Source organism: Mustelus asterias, chromosome 29 (assembly GCF_964213995.1).
Source record: "Mustelus asterias chromosome 29, sMusAst1.hap1.1, whole genome shotgun sequence".
In the NCBI taxonomy this organism is placed as follows: Eukaryota; Metazoa; Chordata; class Chondrichthyes; order Carcharhiniformes; family Triakidae; genus Mustelus; species Mustelus asterias.
Window position 1 is genome coordinate 4,554,247 of NC_135829.1, and position 19,197 is coordinate 4,573,443.

Sequence of the window (19,197 nt, forward strand, 5' to 3'; positions counted from 1 at the left end):
GTAGCCTGAATGTCTGGTACCTGTCTGCACATTGGACGGATTACTGCATTGCTTAGCTGTACAGTGTTTCCCTTACAACTGGGATAGTGGGTAGAGCAAAATCTATATTTAGGACGTTGCTGACTAGGCCCTCCCATATTGCCTTGAGAGGATGATGGTGAATCATCTTCTTGGACCACTGCAGTCCATGTGGTGTCAATACATCCACAGTGCTGTGAGGAAGGGAGTTCCAGGATTTTGACCCAGAGACATTGTAGGAACATTGATGCAGTTCCAAGTCAGGGTGGTGTGTGACTTGGAGGAGAACTTGCGGGCGGTGGTGTTCCTGTGCACCTTCTACCTGTGTCTTTGTGGATGGTAGGTGTCACAGGTTTCAAAGGTGTTGTTAAAGAAACCGGGGCAAGTCGCTGTACTGTAGATACACACTGCTGCCACTGTGTGTCAGTGATGGAGGGAGGGAGTATTTAAGTTTACATGTAAATACAGCAACTTCTGTATTGTGTCCATCAGCAACACACGCTGCAGTAAGGCAGGAGAGAGAGAAAAACAAATGGATCGTTCTGTAGATTACATATTGCTGGGACAAGCTGGAGCCTTTAAATGAAAGGGGGCAGCACCATCCTGTCTTTATTAGGTGATATGTGAAAGACTCGGAGGGTACAATTATGAGCATTTGAGATTATGCAAGCCCAAATGTAATGGCATAATATGCTTGATTATTATACTCACGTACTCTGGTCTTAAATGCTGATTCATCCAGAAAGGCTAGGAAGGAATGTTGCTAACTCTGGGATTCTGGTGGCTTATTGCTTAGGTTTGTAATTAGCATGACTCGCGACTGCTGATGCACCCGACCATAGTCTTAAGAGCCACAAATGTTTTACTAGTCGGCACCTGTTGTTTGTCTGCATAAATCCACAGAGCAGAAACTCTGATAGCACCAAGTTTTATTAGCCACGCTGTTGTGCTGGCATTTTATCTTTTCAGTGGGTGCTGTGTGTTTTTAGTCATTGAAGAATCATCTTGGCTTTGCAGTCTTGTGCTCTGTGCCTAAATGCCTTTTTAAAAGCGCTCTTTTATTGGATTTCACATGGGTTAATGCTTTACAAACGTGCCCAGAGAGCTCCTGCTTTTATGTAGTGCCTTTTACAGCCCAAAGTACTTCACAGCTAATGAAGTACTTTTGAAGCGTTGTAGTGTGGAAATGTAGCAACTAATTTGTACATAGCAGGTTCCCACATACAGCAATGTGATATTGAAATGACCAGATAACATGGTATTTTTGTTAGTGATGTTGGCTGGGATTCTAGGGAGAACTCTCCTACTCTTCTTCAAATAGCTCCATGGGATCTTTTATGTCTAAGGGGGAATTGCCGGGCCTAAGTTTAACATGTCATCTGAAAAGCAGTGCCACAGATAGTGCAGCACTCCAGAGAATAAAGAAATGAGAGGAAGCTGGCTAGAAATGTAAAAATGGATAGTAAGAGTTTCTGCAGATATTTAAAAAGGAAAAGGGTGAGTGTTGCGGGGTGGCACAGGGGTTAGCACGGCTGCCTCACAGCTCCAGGGACTTGGGTTCGATTCCCGGCTTGGGTCACTATCTGTGTGGAGTTTGCACGTTCTCTCTGTGTCTGCGTGGGTTTCTTCTGGGTGCTCTGGTTTCCTCCCACAGTCCAAAGTTGTGCGGGTTAGGTGGATTGGCCATGCTAAATTGCCCCTTAGTGTCCCGGGATGTTTCGGTTAGAGGGATTAGCGGGGTAAATGTGTGGGGTTGTGGGGACAGGGCCTGGGGTGGGCTTGTTGTCGGTGCAGACTTGACGGGCCGAATGGTGGCTCCTGCACTGTGGAGTTTCTATGATCCTCTAAAAGTATGACAGTGGGGAGTTAATGGTACATTATGATGGACTTCACCCTAGGGTCTTAAAAGAGATGGCTGATGGAGTAGTGGGTGCATTGGTGTTAATTTTCCAAAATTCACTATATTCTGAAAATGTTCCTTTGGACTGGAAACTGGCAAATATATATATAAAACCACTCTATTCAAGAAAGCAGGGAGGCAGGAAACAAGAAACTATAAGCCAGTTAGCCTGACTTCTGTCATGGGTAAGCTGTTAGGATCGACCATTTAAGAGGCTTATAACTAGTCACTTAGAGAAACTCAAGGAGTAATAGTCCTTGGATAGTCAGAAGCTTTTTCCCAGGATGGAAGAGTCAATTACTAGGGGGCATAGGTTTAAGGTGCGAGGGGCAAGGTTTAAAGGAGATGTATAAGGCAAGTTTTTTTACACAGTGGGTGGTGGGTGCCTGGAACCTGCTGTCGGGGGAGGTCGTGGAAGCAGATATGATGGTGGCTTTTAAGGGGCGTCTTGATAAATACATGAATAGGATGGGAATAGAGGGATATGGTCCCCGGAAGGGTAGGGGGCTTTAGTTCAGTCGGGCAGCATGGTCGGTGCAAGTTTGGAGGGCCGAAGGGCCTGTTCCTGTGCTGTAAATTTCTTTGTTCTTTGTTGTTCTTTGTAATATGCACTGTGAGTAAAGGGAAGCCTGTAGACTTGCTGTACTTGGATTTTGAAAAGACATTTAGTTAGGTACCATATCAAAGGTTATTGTGGGGAAAGTAGGGGGTAACAGATTCGCTTGCTTGCAGAAAACAGAGTATGCATAAATTTAACTTTTTCTGATTGGCAAGATGTGACAAGTGGAGTTGCGCAGGGGTCTGTGCTGGAGCCTCAACTTTCTACAATTTACATCAATGACGTAGATGAGAAGAATGGAGGCATGGTTGCTAAATTTGAGATGGCAAAGATTGGTGGGAATGTATGTTGTGAAGAGAACATAAGGAGGTTGCAGATGGATATAGATAGGTTGAGTGAGTGGGCAAACATTTTGACAGAGTATAATGTGGGAAAATGTGGAGTTGCTCACTTTGGCAGCAGGAATGAAAAAACACAGTGTTGCTTAAGTGGAGAATGACGGCAGAATGCTGAGGTGCAGAGGGATCTTGGTGTTCTAGTGCATGAGGCCCCAAAAGCTAATATACAATTACAGCAAGTTATTAAGAACGCTATTGGAATGCTGTCCTTTATTATGAGAGGGATTGAGCATAAAAGTAAAGGTTCTGAAGACGAGTCATACGGACTTGAGGCATCTCTTTCTCTTGCCGCAGATGCTGGTAGACCAGTTCAGTTTTTCTAGCATTTTCTGTTTTAGTTTCAGATTTCTAGAATCTGCAGTACTTTGCTTTTATAAAAGTAAGGATGTTATGCTTCAGTTATAAGGGCATTGGTGAGACCGTACTGTGTGCAATTCTGGTGGTCTTATTTAAGGAAGGGTGTAAATGCATTGGAAGTGGTTAAGAGGTCTACTGGATTGATACCTGGGATGAGTGGCTTGTCTTATGAGGAAAGGTTGGGCTTGTTTCCACTGGAGTTTAGAAGAGTGAAGGGTGACTTGCAAGTATACAAGATCCTGAACGGTGTTGACAAGACGGATGTGGAAAGGATGTTTTCTCTTCTGGGTGAGCCCAGAGCTAGGGAACCCTGTTTTAAAATTAGGGCTCACTCTTTTAGGACAGTAAGTAGTCTCACAACATCAGGTTAAAGTCCAACAGGTTGATTTGGTAGCACGAGCTTTTGGAGCGTTGCCCCTTCATCAGGTGATGGAGCAGCGCTCCGAAAGCTCGTACTACCGAATAAATCTGTTGGACTTTAACCTGATGTTGTGAGACTTCTTACTGTGCCCACCCCAGTCCAACGTCGGCAACTCCACATCTTTTAGGACAGAGATGAGGAGATTCTTTTGTTTCGGAGGATTGTGTGACTTTGGAACACTCTACCTCAGAAGGCGGTGGAGTCGGGTTAATTGAAGATTTAGGGCGAGGTAGATTTTTGTTGGGTAAGGGAATCAAAGATTATCAGGATTTTTTTTGATTTATTGTCACATGTATTAGTATAAAGTGGAAAGTATTGTTTCTTGCGCGCTATACAGACAAAGCATACCGTTCATAGAGAAGGAAAGGAGAGAGTGCAGAATGTAGTGTTACAGTCATAGCTAGGGTGTAGAGAAAGATCAACTTAATGCAAGGTAGGTCCATTCAAAAGTCTGACGGCAGCAGGGAAGAAGCCGTTCGTGAGTCGGTTGGTACGTGACCTCAGACTTTTGCATCTTTTTCCTGATGGAAGAAGGTGGAAGAGAGAATGTCCGGGGTGTGTGGGGTCCTTAATTATGCTGGCTGCTTTACCGAGTCAGCGGGAAGTGTAGACAGAGTCAATGGATGGGAGGTTGGTTTGTGAGATGGACTGGGTTTACGTTCACAACCCTTCGTAGTTTCTTGTGTCAGCCATGATCTTTTTAAATGGTGTGGCACGTTTGAGGGGCTGAATGGCATGCTTCTGCTCCAATTCGTACGTGCTCAAACCCCCAGAGTGGATCTTGAACTCGCAGCCGGACCATTCTCCTTTCAACAGTTCTGCTAATTTGGTGTTTTGAGGAGACTGGGTACAGAGTGGTTCAACTAGTCAACATTTGCTGTCCAGCTGGAGTTCTGGCTTCCATGTCCCTTCAAGCTAATGTGATGAAAGCCTGTTCCGGGGGGCGGGGGGGAAGTGGGTTTGGTTAAGTTTCTGATGGGTACAGACTCATCGCATAAAGTCACTCTTAATTTAGCACTGAATGACACTTCACTGGCTGTCTCAGGCAGGGAGGTAATAAGCTGACTGATGTGGGAATAGAGGATCCTGTTACTGTCAAGTGACACATGATGGAAACTGCACGTGTGAGGTTCGTGTTGAGATATTACAATTCAAGGGGACATCACAAAAATGTAATATTCTTGTGAAATTTTATTCACAGCTTGTGACAATCTCGCTAATGGAACTTCAACTCCCTGTGTTAGGGCAATGGTGAGAGTCCATAACTTCTCCTCTTGATCCAGATCGCATCTATATTGGCGATGATGGGGCTGGGTGGGGGAAAGTGGAGGCTAGAATGTCCTTTAAAAGTCTTACACCTTCCAGTGATTGGTTCCAAATAACGGGGAGTCTTTCCAATGACTTGGTGTATAAATGCACTTGGGTAATACTGAGCTGTGTATGACAAAGTCTGGTGTTTTGAACTCTGGTCAGTGCTGAAGTTACTGCTCTTGGGTCACCCCAACATCCCCTAATAGAAAGAGAGAGGGGGAGAAAATTGAAAAATCTGTTGAATTTGTTTTTAGTCGATCAGAAAATGCAAGACGGGAGAAGCTGTAATGACCCGAAAGAAGATCTTCCACTGTGAATTGTCAGACTTGGACTGGCTGACCTGTTCTTCAATGAAGGTTCCTCAAATCCTTGTTGTTAAAGGAACCGATCTCGGGGAGGCAAAATTAAAATACCTGGTGATGATTTAAACGGTTGGAATATGATTTAGCAATGACTGTTGTTAAAAGAAACAGACGTCAGTTCTCAATTCAATTTTCTTTCCACCTACAGATAGTTAAACCCGGGAATGAAGAAGAGTTCGGCAGGAGGGAGGAGGAAGAAATGTTTCTTTGGCATGAGAAATTGCTAGTTTGACTCCACCTGTGCAAGCCTGAAGTTGTTGTGCCGAAATTACTACATGTTCCAGAGATCTGGACTGTGCCCTCAGGGCAAATCATAAACTCAGCAAGATCGTTAATAGTGATGATACCGAGGCTGGAATTAGTACTATGGGAAGTTTAGTTATTTGTCTCTCGCTCTCTTTTTTTAAACGATGACTAATATCCGTGATGAAAGGTCAACCAGGTTGTCATGACAACACCCACCTCTTTTGAGGGGGATCGCTTGGCTCCTACATTCTTTGTTGGATGCGAGGAGGATGAAATTGATGATCTGGAATCAAACATGAAGGCAGAAAACCTTGACCTTTACGAGGATGAAAATGATTCAGACTCGGTAAGGAAATGTATCTCATTTTTTAAAAACTTTGCTCACTTTCTACCTCTTTTCAGCTGGTGTTCGGATTAAAACAAATTACTCAGCAATAAAAGCCACAAACTGGTCTACGGTTCGACTCTAATTAGAAAAGCCTTAATAAAATCAGTGAAAGAGTTTTACACCCAAAGTAATATTTCTCAACATGGCTGGTGTGATTTTTATTTAACGGGGTCACGCTCGGCAGAAAGGCAGCGTAGTTTTGCAGTGTTATTTTGAGCTTTTTTTATGTTGTGGAGGGAAATCTGCTTTAATCTTTAGTGAACTTTTGATGTTGAAATGAAGTTAGCTCAACAAATCCCTTGCAGAAGGTGCTGCTATTTAAAGGTGAGGTGTGCTGCTTTAGGGAGCGATTTTGTTTTGTGTGTGTATTTTTGAATAACTGAGTGGTGCTTTTATCACCATTGCATGTGTCTTTTCAAGTGCTTTTTCTCCTCTCCCCTTTACCCACCTGAAGGCGTTGATTCCTTTTTCGGGCACGTTTTGTGTAGATGCCTCTGCTACCTGGCTGTTCTTCACCTGCGAGCTTGGATGGTTGGCAGGCCATTTGACCATGTGAATCATCGCGCTTGGATCTAATCCTGTTCAGGTCCGGTGCCATGGTTCAATTTCACTGTCGGTTTACCCTGTCCACTCTCCTGGATGGCCGCTCTTCATGGCTAAGATTTATAATGAATGTTGGCAGGCTGTTTGACTGTGGAGGCTATCAGAGCTGAGTATAATTTATCCTCTCTCCATATCTGCACATTTCACAAAGGGATTATTGGTAGCAATGAGGAAGGGAAACCTTGGCTGCGTTCTTCTCATCCCATTTATTTGGGGAAACTAGAAGGCAAATCATGGCGGTTGCCAGACTAGCTGATGGGGTCAGTGGACTTGCCTGTTTATGTTTCATTTATTAATAATTTTAATAAATGGATATGCATACCCCTGACTGAAACAATATCTTGTATCTACGTTTTCCATTTTTCAACCATTGCTTTTCCTCATATCGATATATAACAGTATCCATTTGCTGTGAGTTTACTGCACATGTGTGTAAAACACACATTTGGGATTAAATTTACCATTTCACTCGTATGAATATTGAATTGCATTTAATTCACAACTTCTCAACGATATATTTATCTTATCCTCCATTTTATTAATTCTTCCTGCATCCCCAAGCTGACTTTATTTGTGGTAGGCTTTTGTGGGTGGCAGATGGTGCCTGGTACCTTGCCTAAGCAGCCGCTTTACATGAGCAAACCTTAAGCGCAGAGGACTGAAATCGCAAGGCTGTGCTGCTGTAGAACCCTGCTAGGTGTGTGCTCGAGGCGTAGAATTTGACAACAGTGTCTCGCAATCTTTGCACTCAGGTGTCAGCAAGGTATTCACTCATGTGCCAGGATTGTGGTTGAGACTTGTTCTGGCCTTACTTAGAATCATAGAATCCTTACAGTGTAGAAGGAGGCCATTCGGCCCATCGAGTCTGCACCAACAACAATCCCACCCCCGGCCCTATCCCCACAAATTTACCCCCACTAATCCCTCTAACCTACACATTCCCTGACACTAAGGGGCAATTCAGCATGGCCAATCAAACTAACCTGCACACCTTTCGCTCTGTGGGGGGGAAACCGGAGCACCCGGAGGAAACCCTTGCAGACATGGGGAGAATGTGCAGACTCCACACAGACAGTGACCCAAGCTGGGAATCGAATCCAGATCCCTGGAGCTGTGAGGCAGCAGTGCCAACCACTGTGCCACTGTGCCGCCCTTGATGCCCACACCTCTATATGTTCCAGTACGGGTACTAGAAATAAACAGCACTACAAATCTTAGCTCCTAGCTTAGCATATAGTTCTCTGTATGCGTGGGGTTACGGGGATAGGGTGGAGGGGAGGGCCTGGGTGGGATGTTCTTTCAGTGAGTCAGTGCAGACTTAATGGGCCAGATGGCCTCTTTCTCCATTGGGATTCTATGGTTCTATTTAGCCTCACTGGATGCTAAGGCTGACTGTGTAGCATTTCCTTTCCTTAGATGAGATCAGCCAGTTCAGCCCCAACTAGGGTTCAAACCTGATCTCTGATACAGTTCTATATTGTGTAGTGTACATACCAGTGTTTGCTCTATTCCAGATTCCTATCTTTAGGGAGACCCCATTTTCCAACCCACACGTGTGTCTCTTCAGTGGAGGGATTGGTAGGGGGTTGGGTAGATGTTTTTGATATAAAAGCAGAAAATGTTGTTTCTGTTTTATTTTTGATTTCCAGCATCTGCACTATTTTGCTTTTGGGTGTTTTTGATGAAGTTTTTCCTGATATTTGCACTCTGGTTACTTCTAGCTATTTCATTGGGGAAATACTTTGATTGGGAAGTACTCCCCCACCATTTTCCTTCACCCCACCAGCAATATTTCCTCCTTCAATGGGCCAGTTTCAATTTTGCAAAGTTTGATACTTTAATATTTAAAAAAATTGACAACTTGAGTTTTGTTATTTGCAGAACAATGTGAGTGGCATGGTGGCACAGTGGTGAGCACTGCTGCTTCTCAGCGCCAGGGGCCCGGGTTCGATTCCCAGCTTGGGTGATTGTGTGGAGTTTGCACATTCTCCCCGTGTCTGCGTGGGTTTCCTCCGGGTGCTCTGGTTTTCTCTCACAATCCAAGGATGTGAGGGTTAGGGTTGATTGGCTATGCTATATTGTCCCTTAGTTTCCCAGGATGTGTTGGTTACAGGGATTAGCAGGATAAATATGTGGGGATCGGGCCTGTGTGGGATTGTTGTCGGTGTAGACCGGATGGGCCGAATGGCCTCCTTCTGCACTGTAGGATTCTATGGTGCTGTTGTTCTTGGTGAAGCTTGTCACGATTGACATTAGAATTGTGGGATCATTGCTTTTGGTGGGGGCTGCTGCTGCTATATCTATTTTGATTTTAGTCTATAACTTTTGCCAAGAAATTGCAGGATTAATTAAGAATGTCAGTCTGGCCATTGATGCGGTTTGTATTTTGGGCATTTAGTATCAATCCCAAGCAGTACTGAGAGGCATGACACAGATCAATGCAGAGTAGAGGGAATATGGAGTAAAACTGCTGCCTGTTCTACTCAGCCTACATCTGGAACTGGCTCAGTGGCTAGTTGGCTAATAGTGAGTGGCCCCTAGCACAAGTAACTCCTTGGGATTTTGGCCCATTGCAAAAACATTTTATTAGTGAGCAAGTAAAAACAGGTGAGCAAGTCTTGCATTAACCAAGCCTACCATTAGCTAAGAATGTAAATAACTATTTGGTCACATGCGGTTCATAGGTGTATAATTTGCTTGGCTGTCAGTTTACATAATATCCTGAGTTGTCAATTCTTGTGTGATTATTGCTGATAAGAACACCATTCATTCCTGCAGCCCGCGATATTTAAGGAGCAACTCTCCTTCATGACCTTATTGGTTGGCCATCATATTGTTGGTGTTATTCTGAGCCACATGCTAACCACTTTTACCCACTCCACCAGCTTGTAAAGTGTTGTTAAACATTCCCCTGCATTCATTTCGTTTTAAATTGCACCCAGCTTTAACCTTGATTCTTTGTAAAGTTATGGAGTCAAGCCATGGTCTTTGCTATAATTAGGTCCTAATTCATGTTAAAGTTGATCATTACTCTTACCCTAAGGGATTCAACATCTTCTGTTCTCTAAACATTTACAAGTATTGGGTCAAGTTAGCATGATGGCACAGTGGTTAACACTGCTGCCTCACAGCGCCAGGGACCCGGGTTCAATTCCCACTTGGGTCACTGTCTCTGTGGAGTCTGCACATTCTCCCCGTGTCTGCATGGGTTTCCTCCGGGTGCTCCGGTTTCCTCCCACAGTCTGAAAGACGTGCTGGTTAGGTGCATTGGCCATGCTAAATTCTCCTCAGTGTACCCGAACAGGCGCCAGAGTGTGGTGAATAGGGGATTTTCACAGTAACTTCATTGCAGTGTTAATGCAAGCCTACTTGTGACAATAAATAAACTAAAAACTAAAGGTGGTGCTTTCTCTTGTGCAGTAGGAAATTATGCATTATTTTTCTGACTGCACATGGTTTAACTCATTTATATGAATCATAGAAACCATAGAATCTCTACAGTGCAGAAAGGGGCCATATGGTCCATCGAGTCTGCACCGACAACAATCCCACCTAAATCCTATCCCCATAATCCCACATATTTACCTGGCTAATCCCTCTAACCTTCGCATCACAGGACACTAAGGGACAATTTAGCATGGCCAATCAACCTAACCTGCACATCTTTGGACTGTGGGAGGAAACCGGAGCACCCGGAGGAAACCCACGCAGACACTGGGAGAACGTGCAAACTCCACACAGACAATGGCCCAAGCCAGGAATCAAATCCAGGTCCCTGGAGCTGTGAGTCAGCAGTGCTAACCACTGTGCTGCCCACATACGGGGTTGATTGAAATTGTCCATGAAGAATTCAAGAACTGGCCTGGATAGTTCAGGATTTATAAACTACTAAATTGAAGTACTTTTTTTTAGCGCATATGTTGGGATAAATGCAGAACAGGTTTGCCATCCCCCCCCATCCCCACCCCAAACTCCATAATGCTTGATAACCTGCTGAAATTGACTGAACCAACATCATTTCTCTTTTCCTCAATTAAATAATTGGCTGGCTTTGAAAGCCACTTCTAAATAGCATCAAGAGAACATGTACTATGAACCATTCCTGCCTAGGTTTAGCTTGACAAAGAGATCAAGGAACCGCATGGCAGCTCTTTGCGATAGATGCATAAACTTTGAGGTAAGAATTTTAATAAAGTGCTAGAATAACATTTGGGTCACTCCAGACTCAAAACGTTGGCTCTATTCTCTCTCCACAGATGCTGTCAGACCTGCTGAGATTTTCCAGCATTTTCTGTTTTTGTTTCAGATTCCAGCATCCGCAGTATTTTGCCTTTATCTTAGGGTCACTCCAGTTTAGGCAACTTTAATCCTTCGGTTGCAATGTATCTGAAGATGCAGCAGGTGAGGTAGGGTGGCACAGCGGTTATTGCTGCCTCACAGTGCCTGGGACCCGGGTTCGATTCCCGGCTCGGGTCTCTGTCTGTGTGGAGTCTGCACGTTCTCCCCATGTCTCTGTGGGTTTCCTCCGGGTGCTCCGGTTTCCTCCCACAGTCTAAAAGACATGCTGGTTAGAGTGCATTGACCCAATCAGGTGCCGGAATGTGGCGACTAGGGAAATTTCACAGTAACTTCATTGCAGTGTTAATGTAAGCCTTGCTTGTGGCTAATAAATAAACTTTACTCTTTATTTTACTGATATCTGCACTTCATTGGGTGTGAAGTGCTTTGGGATTTCCTGAGGTTGCGCATAGGTTATCAAAAACATTCTGCGAGTGAAGTTGGAGAAGATTTTATCTTGTCCAAAAGGTTTCTCTTCCAGAAACTCCTGCTCTCATTTTCCTAGTGATTATCGCTTCTCGGCCTTTTGGCTAAGAGCAAGCGTCAGATTGAGCCCAAGGTGGGGTGCAAAGCCTTAACTTGTCAGCTTGGATCTTGTTTGTCTCTCTTGTGGAGGCTGCAAATTGGATTCAATTGGAATTTGAATTTGGTTTTTGGAGCAAGCAAAGAATTGTTTTGGGTTTGCCTGCTCCAGTCTGAGCCCTGGCTTTGTAGCTTTAAGGATTGAGTAAACAATAAAAAAAAGGTGATGTCTTCATGGAAGTAAAAATTGCCCATGCTATTTTCAGGGAGTTTATTACATTGTTGTTCCATGTCTGTCTCACTACTTTGTTCACTATTTTATCTTGTTATATATACTGTTGTACTTTGCTGTTTTACATGCCGACATTAATGCTAAAAAAAATTACTTCAATTTAGTGGTTTATAAATCCTGAACTATCGTGAATTCTGTATGGACAATTTCAATCAACCCCGTATAAATGAGGAAAACCATATGCATTGTCAGAAATATAATGCACAATTTCCTAGTGCACAAGAGAAAGCATAAGAAGCAACACTGGCCTTTAGTTTATTTATTAGTGTCCCAAGTAGGCTTACATTAACACTGCAATGAAGTTACTGTGCAAATCCCCTAATCGCTGTTTGGAACTGTAATTACTCATTTTAAAGTTGGTGTGAATAAAAGCTGGCATTTCCTATTTTATACTGGGACTGAATATATTGCCAAAATCAGGGAGAAATCTTCCCTCTTGCCTCTTCATTGACTTTTTTGATTTGATTATTTATTGTCACATGTATTAACATACAGTGAAAAGTATTGTTTCTTGCGCGCTATACAGACAGAGCATACTGTTCATAGAGAAGGAAATGAGAGTGCACAGAATGTAGTGTTACAGTCATAGCTAGGGTGTAGAGAAAGATCAACTTAATGCGAGCTAGGTCCACTCAAAGGTCTGATGGCAGCAGGGAAGAAGCTGTTCTTGAGTCGGTTGGTACGTGTTCTCAGACTTTTGTATCTTTTTCTCGACGGAGGAAGGTGGAAGAGAGAATGTCCGGGGTGCGTGGGGTCCTTAATTATGCTGGCTGCTTTGCCGAGGCAGCGGGAAGTGTAGACAGAGTCAATGGATGGGAGGCTGGTTTGCCTGATGGATTGGGCTACATTCACGACCTTTTGTAGTTTCTTGGGGTCTTGGGCAGAGCAGGAGCCATACCAAGCTGTGAGACAACCAGAAAGAATGCTTTCTATGGTGCATCTGTAAAGTTTGGTGAAAGTCGTAGCTGACGTGCCAAATTTCCTTAGTCTTCTGAGAAAGTAGAGGCGTTGGTGGGCTTTCTTAACTTTAGTGTCGGCATGGGGGGGACCAGGGCAGATTGTTGGTGATCTGGACACCTAAAAACTTGAAGCTCTCGACCCTTTCTACTTCGTCCCCGTTGATGTAGACAGGGGCACGTTCTCCTCTACGCTTCCTGAAGTCCATGACAATCTCCTTCGTTTTGTTCATATTGAGGGAGAGATTATTGTTACCATACCAGTTCACCAGATTCTCTATCTCATTCCTGTACTCTGCCTCGTCATTGTTTGAGATCCGACCCACTACGGTGGCGTCGTCAGCAAACTTGAATTGGAGGGGAATTTGGCCGCACAGTCATAGGTGTATAAGGAGTATAGTAGGGGGCTGAGAACACAGCCTTGTGGGGCACCGGTGTTGAGGATGATCGTGGAGGAGGTGTTGTTGCCTATCCTTACTGATTGTGGTCTGTGGGTTAGGAAGTTCAGGATCCAGTTCCAATCAATTTCTTCATTTTTTGACCTACCTTTTATATTTTTGATTTCAAATTTTACTTTTGATACTTGTTTATTTCCAAAGTCATATTTTTTATGAAAAGCTTTTCTCCATTTTTTTGCTCCTTTGTGTTATTTTCACCTTTTGTTTTCTTCTTTGCCCATCCCTCCCTCATTTCTGTAGCTTTCCCACCTTGTGAACTCTCATCTTCACTTCTTGTCGTAAATGTCAGCAGCAGAGTCTTGTCCGTTAGACATGGCCATGTGCTATTGATCTTTAGGAAGCTCTGACAATTGATTTCACACAAACACAGTGGGACTTGTGCTTATATAGATAGATGTATGGGTATGGCAGCTTTGAAAATACAGTAAGAGGTCTCACAACACCAGGTTAAAGTCCAACAGGTTTATTTGGTAGCACAAGCCTCAAGCTTTCGGAGCGCTGCTCCTTCATCGGCTGAGTGGGAGTCGTGCTCACAAACAGGAGCAGCGCTCCAAAAGCTTGTGGCTTGTGCTACCAAATAAACCTGTTGGACTTTAACCTGGTGTTGTGAGACTTCTTACTGTGCCCACCCCAGTCCAACGCCCACATCATAGCTTTGAAAATAACAGTTCTCATTGGTGTGGGATAATAAAGCAATGTCTCCTTCAGAATTCTGTGCAGACCACATAAAATGTATGTCAGCTTTAAGTACTTTTAGCCTTTAAACGTTGAAAACTATCATTAGTCTGTAAAGCAGGCCCTGCGTGGTAAACTGTGACCTGATGATTGATGGCAATAAGATCAGAAGGGAGAGTTGCTCCTTAAATATCAGGGACTGGAGGAATGAATGGTGTTCTTATCAGCAATTGCTTCACTTTACACTTTGCATGCTGAGAGACTGAATGGCAGCACTCTGTTCCAACCTCATTCCTGGTTCTAGCTGCTGTTTTTGAGCAGTGATACTATATTTAAAATTCCAAATCTCACTCCCAATTTAATGTCTCCACTCACCACTGTATTTTCCTTACTGCCATCACTGTAGGTAAAGTTTAAAGTTCATTTATTAGTGTCCCAAGGTGCATCAAATTCTGAGCAAGGAATTGCTAATCCTATGATAAAGGCAAAATACCGCGGATGCTGGAATCTGAAACAAAAACAGAAAAATGCTGGAAAATCTCAGCAGATCTGATAGTGGCACAGTGGGTTAGCACTGCTGCTTCACACCGCCAGGGACCCGGGCTCGATTCCCGGCTTGGGTCACTGTGTGGAGTCTGCACATCCTCCCCGTGTCTATGCAGGTTTCCTCCGGGTGCTCCGGTTTCCTCCCACATTCTGAAAGACGTGCTGGTTAGGGTGCATTGACCTAAACAGGCGCCGGAGTCCGGCGACTAGGGGAATTTCATAGTAACTTCATTGCGGTGTTAATGTAAGCCTTACTTGTGACAAATAAATAAATAAACTTTAGCACCTGTGGAGACACAGTAGAGCCAACAGTTCGAGTCTGGATGACCCTTCGCCAGTTCTGATGAAGGGTTGGTGCTGGTTAGTAGCATTCTCCTGTAAAGGTGTAATTCAGTTCGAGTGCTTGTGACAATTGGAGGTTTGGAGTGTTGTCTTTCTTTCACACTTGAGAATAATGTTCAATTATCACCCGCCAATATTATACACCATTGTTCTGATTCTCAATTCTTAGTGTGTGAGTAAGGAATATATTTGCATTTACAGAGCAACTTGGGTGCCAACCAATTGTTCTACAACCAAACCATTTTTTAAAAAAGTCAGCCACTGTTATGTAGATAAACTTTTTCACATAAGTAAGTGATTCAGGTGTGGAATGTATTGCCTGGAAGTGCGGTGGAGGCAGATTCAATTGAGACATCCAAAAGGGCATTAGACGATTACTTAAATAGACGCAATGTGTAGGGGAATAAGGAAAAGACGGGAATGGCACTAAGCCATGATGCTTGACTGGAGAGCTGGTCCAGATGGGCCAAATGGCCTCCTTCTGCGCCTTAACAATTCTGTGATGTGACAACTGCTTAACACAGCAAATGAGTGTAAGGCTAAACAATGGTGTTGACCAGAACATCAGTATTTCTTTATATATTGTTATAGGATCTTATGTCCAGTTGAGCAGGAAACAGGGCCTCTGTCTCATCTATAGTTTGGGATCCTCTGATAGTCCAATGTTAACCTGAAGACCCCGGAATGGGACTTCAACCCAAGACCTTCTGATTCCAAGGGAAGCAGTTGGAGTTTCCTGTGTGCAGTTTGACTGCTGTGTTTCCTAAATTACAACAGTGCTTCCTGGTTGTTGAGTGCTTTAGGGCAACCTGTGAAAGGTGCTAACTAACTTAGCCAAGGAAAAACAAGTGAAAAGCCCATTGTGTATGGTCAGGAACAACATCGTACAGCTCCTGTTTTTATGCTGAGTACATCTATGTACAAGCAGTATAAGAATGCATTGTTCAAGGTGGACCAAAGTTGTCAAATAAAAATGTAACGTATCTCAGTGGTAATGTTTGACTCTTTTTGCCAATTGTGAATTGATTTCTCCAGGCATAATTTCTCTTACAGCTGGTTCCACCAGTGTCTTAGTTTGTTAAGTTGATGTCTAACAGAGATGCAGACCGGAATTTCCCAGATTTTCAATCCATGGAATTTCATAGAATCCCTACAGTACAGAAGGAGGCCATTTGGCCCATCGAGTCTGTATCGACCGCAATCTTGCCCAGGCCCTATTCCAGCAACCCCACACATTTACCCTGCTAACCCTCCTGACACTAGGGTCAATTTAGCATGGCCAATCAACCTAACCGGCACATCTTTGGACTGTGGGTGGTAACCGGAGCACCCGGAGGAAACCCACGCAGACACGGGGAGAATGTGCAAACTTCACATAGACAGTGACCCGAGGCCAGAATTGAACCTGGGACCCTGGCGCTGTGAGGCAGCAGTGCTAACCACTGTGCCACCATGCCACCCTGGTACTTCTGGAAGTTGCAGTTTGGCGACTAAGTTACCGAGAAAAGGAATCAGCCAGCTTTTGATTTGATTTGATTTGATTTATTATTGTCACATGTATTAGTATACAATGAAAAGTATTGTTTCATGTGCATTATGCACACAAAGCAGACTGTACATAGAGAAGGAAAGGAGAGAGTGCAGAATGTAGTGTTACAGTCCGAGCGAGGGTGTAGAGAAAGATCAACTTAATGCAAGGTAAGTCCATTCAAAAGTCTGATGGCAGCAGGGAAGAAGCTGTTCTTGAGTCGGTTGGTACATGACTTCAGACTTTTTAAAATCTTTTTCCCGACGGAAGAAGGTGGAAGAGAGAATGTCCGGGGTGTATGGAATCCTTAATTATGCTGGCTGCTTTGCCGAGGGAACGGGAAGTGTAGACAGAGTCAATGGATGGGAGGCTGGTTTGCGTGATGGATTGGACTACATTCACGACCTTTTATAGCTTCTTGTGGTCTTGGGCAGAGCAGGAGCCATACCAAGCTGTGATACAACCAGAAAGAATGCTTTCTATGGTGCACCTGTAAAAGTTGGGTGAGAGTTGCAGTTGACGTGCCAAATTTCCTTAGTCTTCTGAGAAAGTAGAGGCGTTGGTGGGTTTTCTTAACTATAGTGTCGGCATGGGGGGACCAGGACAGGTTGTTGGTGATCTGGACACCTAGAAACCTGAAGCTTTCGACCATTTCTACTTCTTCAGCACCATCTAACTAGCTGAAAGGTGAGTGTGTGTCTGTGTCTGTCTAGTGAGGGCAAGGTTAGGATTGGCTATAATCATTTTACATGGTTGGATATTCTGGTGGCACATGCAATATAAGCTCTTGTATGAGGAAACCACATTTGGACACGGTACTGGAAAATCCTTAGAGCCATGCTGCTATAATTCAGGACTGGGGAAAAAAATGGGTTTGGGATTCTAAATGTTTGTGTGCATGTGTTGAAAATTAGTGGGTGATATAAAAGGGAATTAAAGACTGTCTTTCTGCAGCACCTTCCACAATCACAATCTTAAAGCGCTCAACAACCATAAAGTACTTTTGATGCGGAGTCACCTCCTGTAATTTAGGAAATGCAGCAGCCAGATTGCACATAACAAGCTCCCAACAATTGTGAAAATGAGTCGATAATCTGGTCACAACAATTCAGCGGATTTCTAAAGAATTTTGTTAAAGTTTAAAAGTCTTAACCTAGTTTTTTGTTTCTCCCCTTTTCTCTCTCTCTCATCTAGCCCCCCGAGCGCCAAATCCTGGTGGGGATTTGCGCAATGGCGAAAAAATCTAAATCAAAACCAATGACTCAAATCCTAGAACGCCTGTGTAAGTTTGAGTACATCAGCGTGGTGATATTTAATGAAGATGTCATTCTGAATGAGCCTGTGGAGAACTGGCCAGTGTGTGACTGTCTGATCTCTTTCCATTCCAAAGGTGAGAAATAGCAAGAATGGTAACTGGTGTGCGAAATTTGAATTCAGTAAAAATAAATCTGGAATTAAGAATCTATTGATGACCATGAAACCATTGTCGTTTGTCGGAAAATCCCATTTGGTTCACTAATGTCCCTTTAGGGAAGGAAATCTGCTGTCCTTACCCGGTCTGGCCTACATGTGACTCCAGAGCCACAGCAATGTGGTTGACTCTCAACTGCCCTCGGACAACTAGGGATGGGCAATAAATGCTGGCCAGCCAGCCATGTCCCATCAATGAATTGTGTTTCTATAGCACCATTTGTCGTATTAGGAAATTTACAAAGTAAATTTAAGGGCGGCACAGTGGTTAGCGCCGCTGTCTCACAGTGCTAGGGACCTGGGTTCGATTCCCGGCTTGGGCCACTGTCTGTGTGGAGTTTGCACATTCACCCCGTGTCTGCATGGGTTTCCTCTGGATGCTCCGGCCAATCCGCAGTACAAAGATATGTGGATAAATGGATTGGCCATGCTAAACTGTCCGTTTAGTGTCGGGGGGGGATTAGCAAGATAAATATGTGGGGTTACGGGGATAGGGCCTGGGTTTGATCATTGTCGGTGCAGACTCGATGGGCCGAATGGCCTCTTTCTGCACTGTACAGATTCGATGACTTTACAGCCAGTGAATCCAAAGCCTATCGAAAGTCCTACCAGTTGGGTCAAAATGGCACAGCACAAATTAGCTGCTTATATACCATTATTACCTCTGTGGAATGAAAGGGAATCTATGCAATTCTATTTTGCTGGGATGAGGGGTGGATTGTATCTTTTTATAATTAGAAGTTATGGTAATAGGTGGTGTTGGCAAATGAACTAAAAGTTCTGGATTTTGAGCTGGTGTCAATTTTTCCTTTCATCCTCCCAAGGTTTTCCCCTGGATAAGGCAGTGGCATATGCTAAACTCAGGAATCCAGTTCTTATCAATGACCTGAATATGCAGTATTATATCCAAGACAGGTATGTGCCAAAAGTTAAAACTAAGAATTCTTCCACTTGCATCTTCAAGCAGATCCATGGGCACCTATTTGAATTGTTTTCAATCCATTTATGTCTTCAGAGTAGGTTGACTCTGAGAATTCCAGTTTGCTTTAGTTCCATATTACATTAGCCACAAACCACTTTTCAGTCTTTATTAAACTAGCCAAGAACTACTCTTTCGTACTCATATAATCCAGCATGATGGCTTTCCATTCCCCTCCCTTTGGCTAGGCGGATTACAAGCACCCTGTGACCAAAAGAGAAAATGCTGGAAAATCTCAGCAGGTCTGGCAGCATCTGTAAGGAGAGAAAAGAGCTGACGTTTCGAGTCCAGATGACCCTTTGTCAAAGCATCAAGGTCATCTGGACTCGAAACGTCAGCTCTTTTCTCTCCCCACAGATGCTGCCAGACCTGCTGAGATTTTCCAGCGTTTTCTCTTTTGGTTTCAGATTCCAGCATCCGCAGTAATTTGCTTTTAACAAGCACCCTGTGATTTGGCATTGATGATGTGGAGATGCCGGCGTTGGACTGGGGTAAACACAGTAAGAAGTCTAACAACACCAGGTTAAA

General features: G+C 43.8%; 1 protein-coding gene across 9 annotated transcripts in view; it reads left to right on the forward strand.

The window, feature by feature from the left end:
* ppip5k1a (diphosphoinositol pentakisphosphate kinase 1a) overlaps positions 1-19,197 on the forward strand; it is a 156,795-nt gene that overhangs the window by 12,500 nt on the left and 125,098 nt on the right. For all 9 annotated transcript variants that reach the window (XM_078199923.1, XM_078199929.1, XM_078199926.1 and 6 more), the window contains exons 2-4: positions 5,475-5,918; positions 17,415-17,610; positions 18,515-18,605. In XM_078199923.1, coding sequence (XP_078056049.1) covers positions 5,775-5,918; positions 17,415-17,610; positions 18,515-18,605 — 431 coding nt within the window. In that variant the 5' untranslated portion in view covers positions 5,475-5,774. The remainder of the gene's footprint in view (positions 1-5,474; positions 5,919-17,414; positions 17,611-18,514; positions 18,606-19,197) is intronic.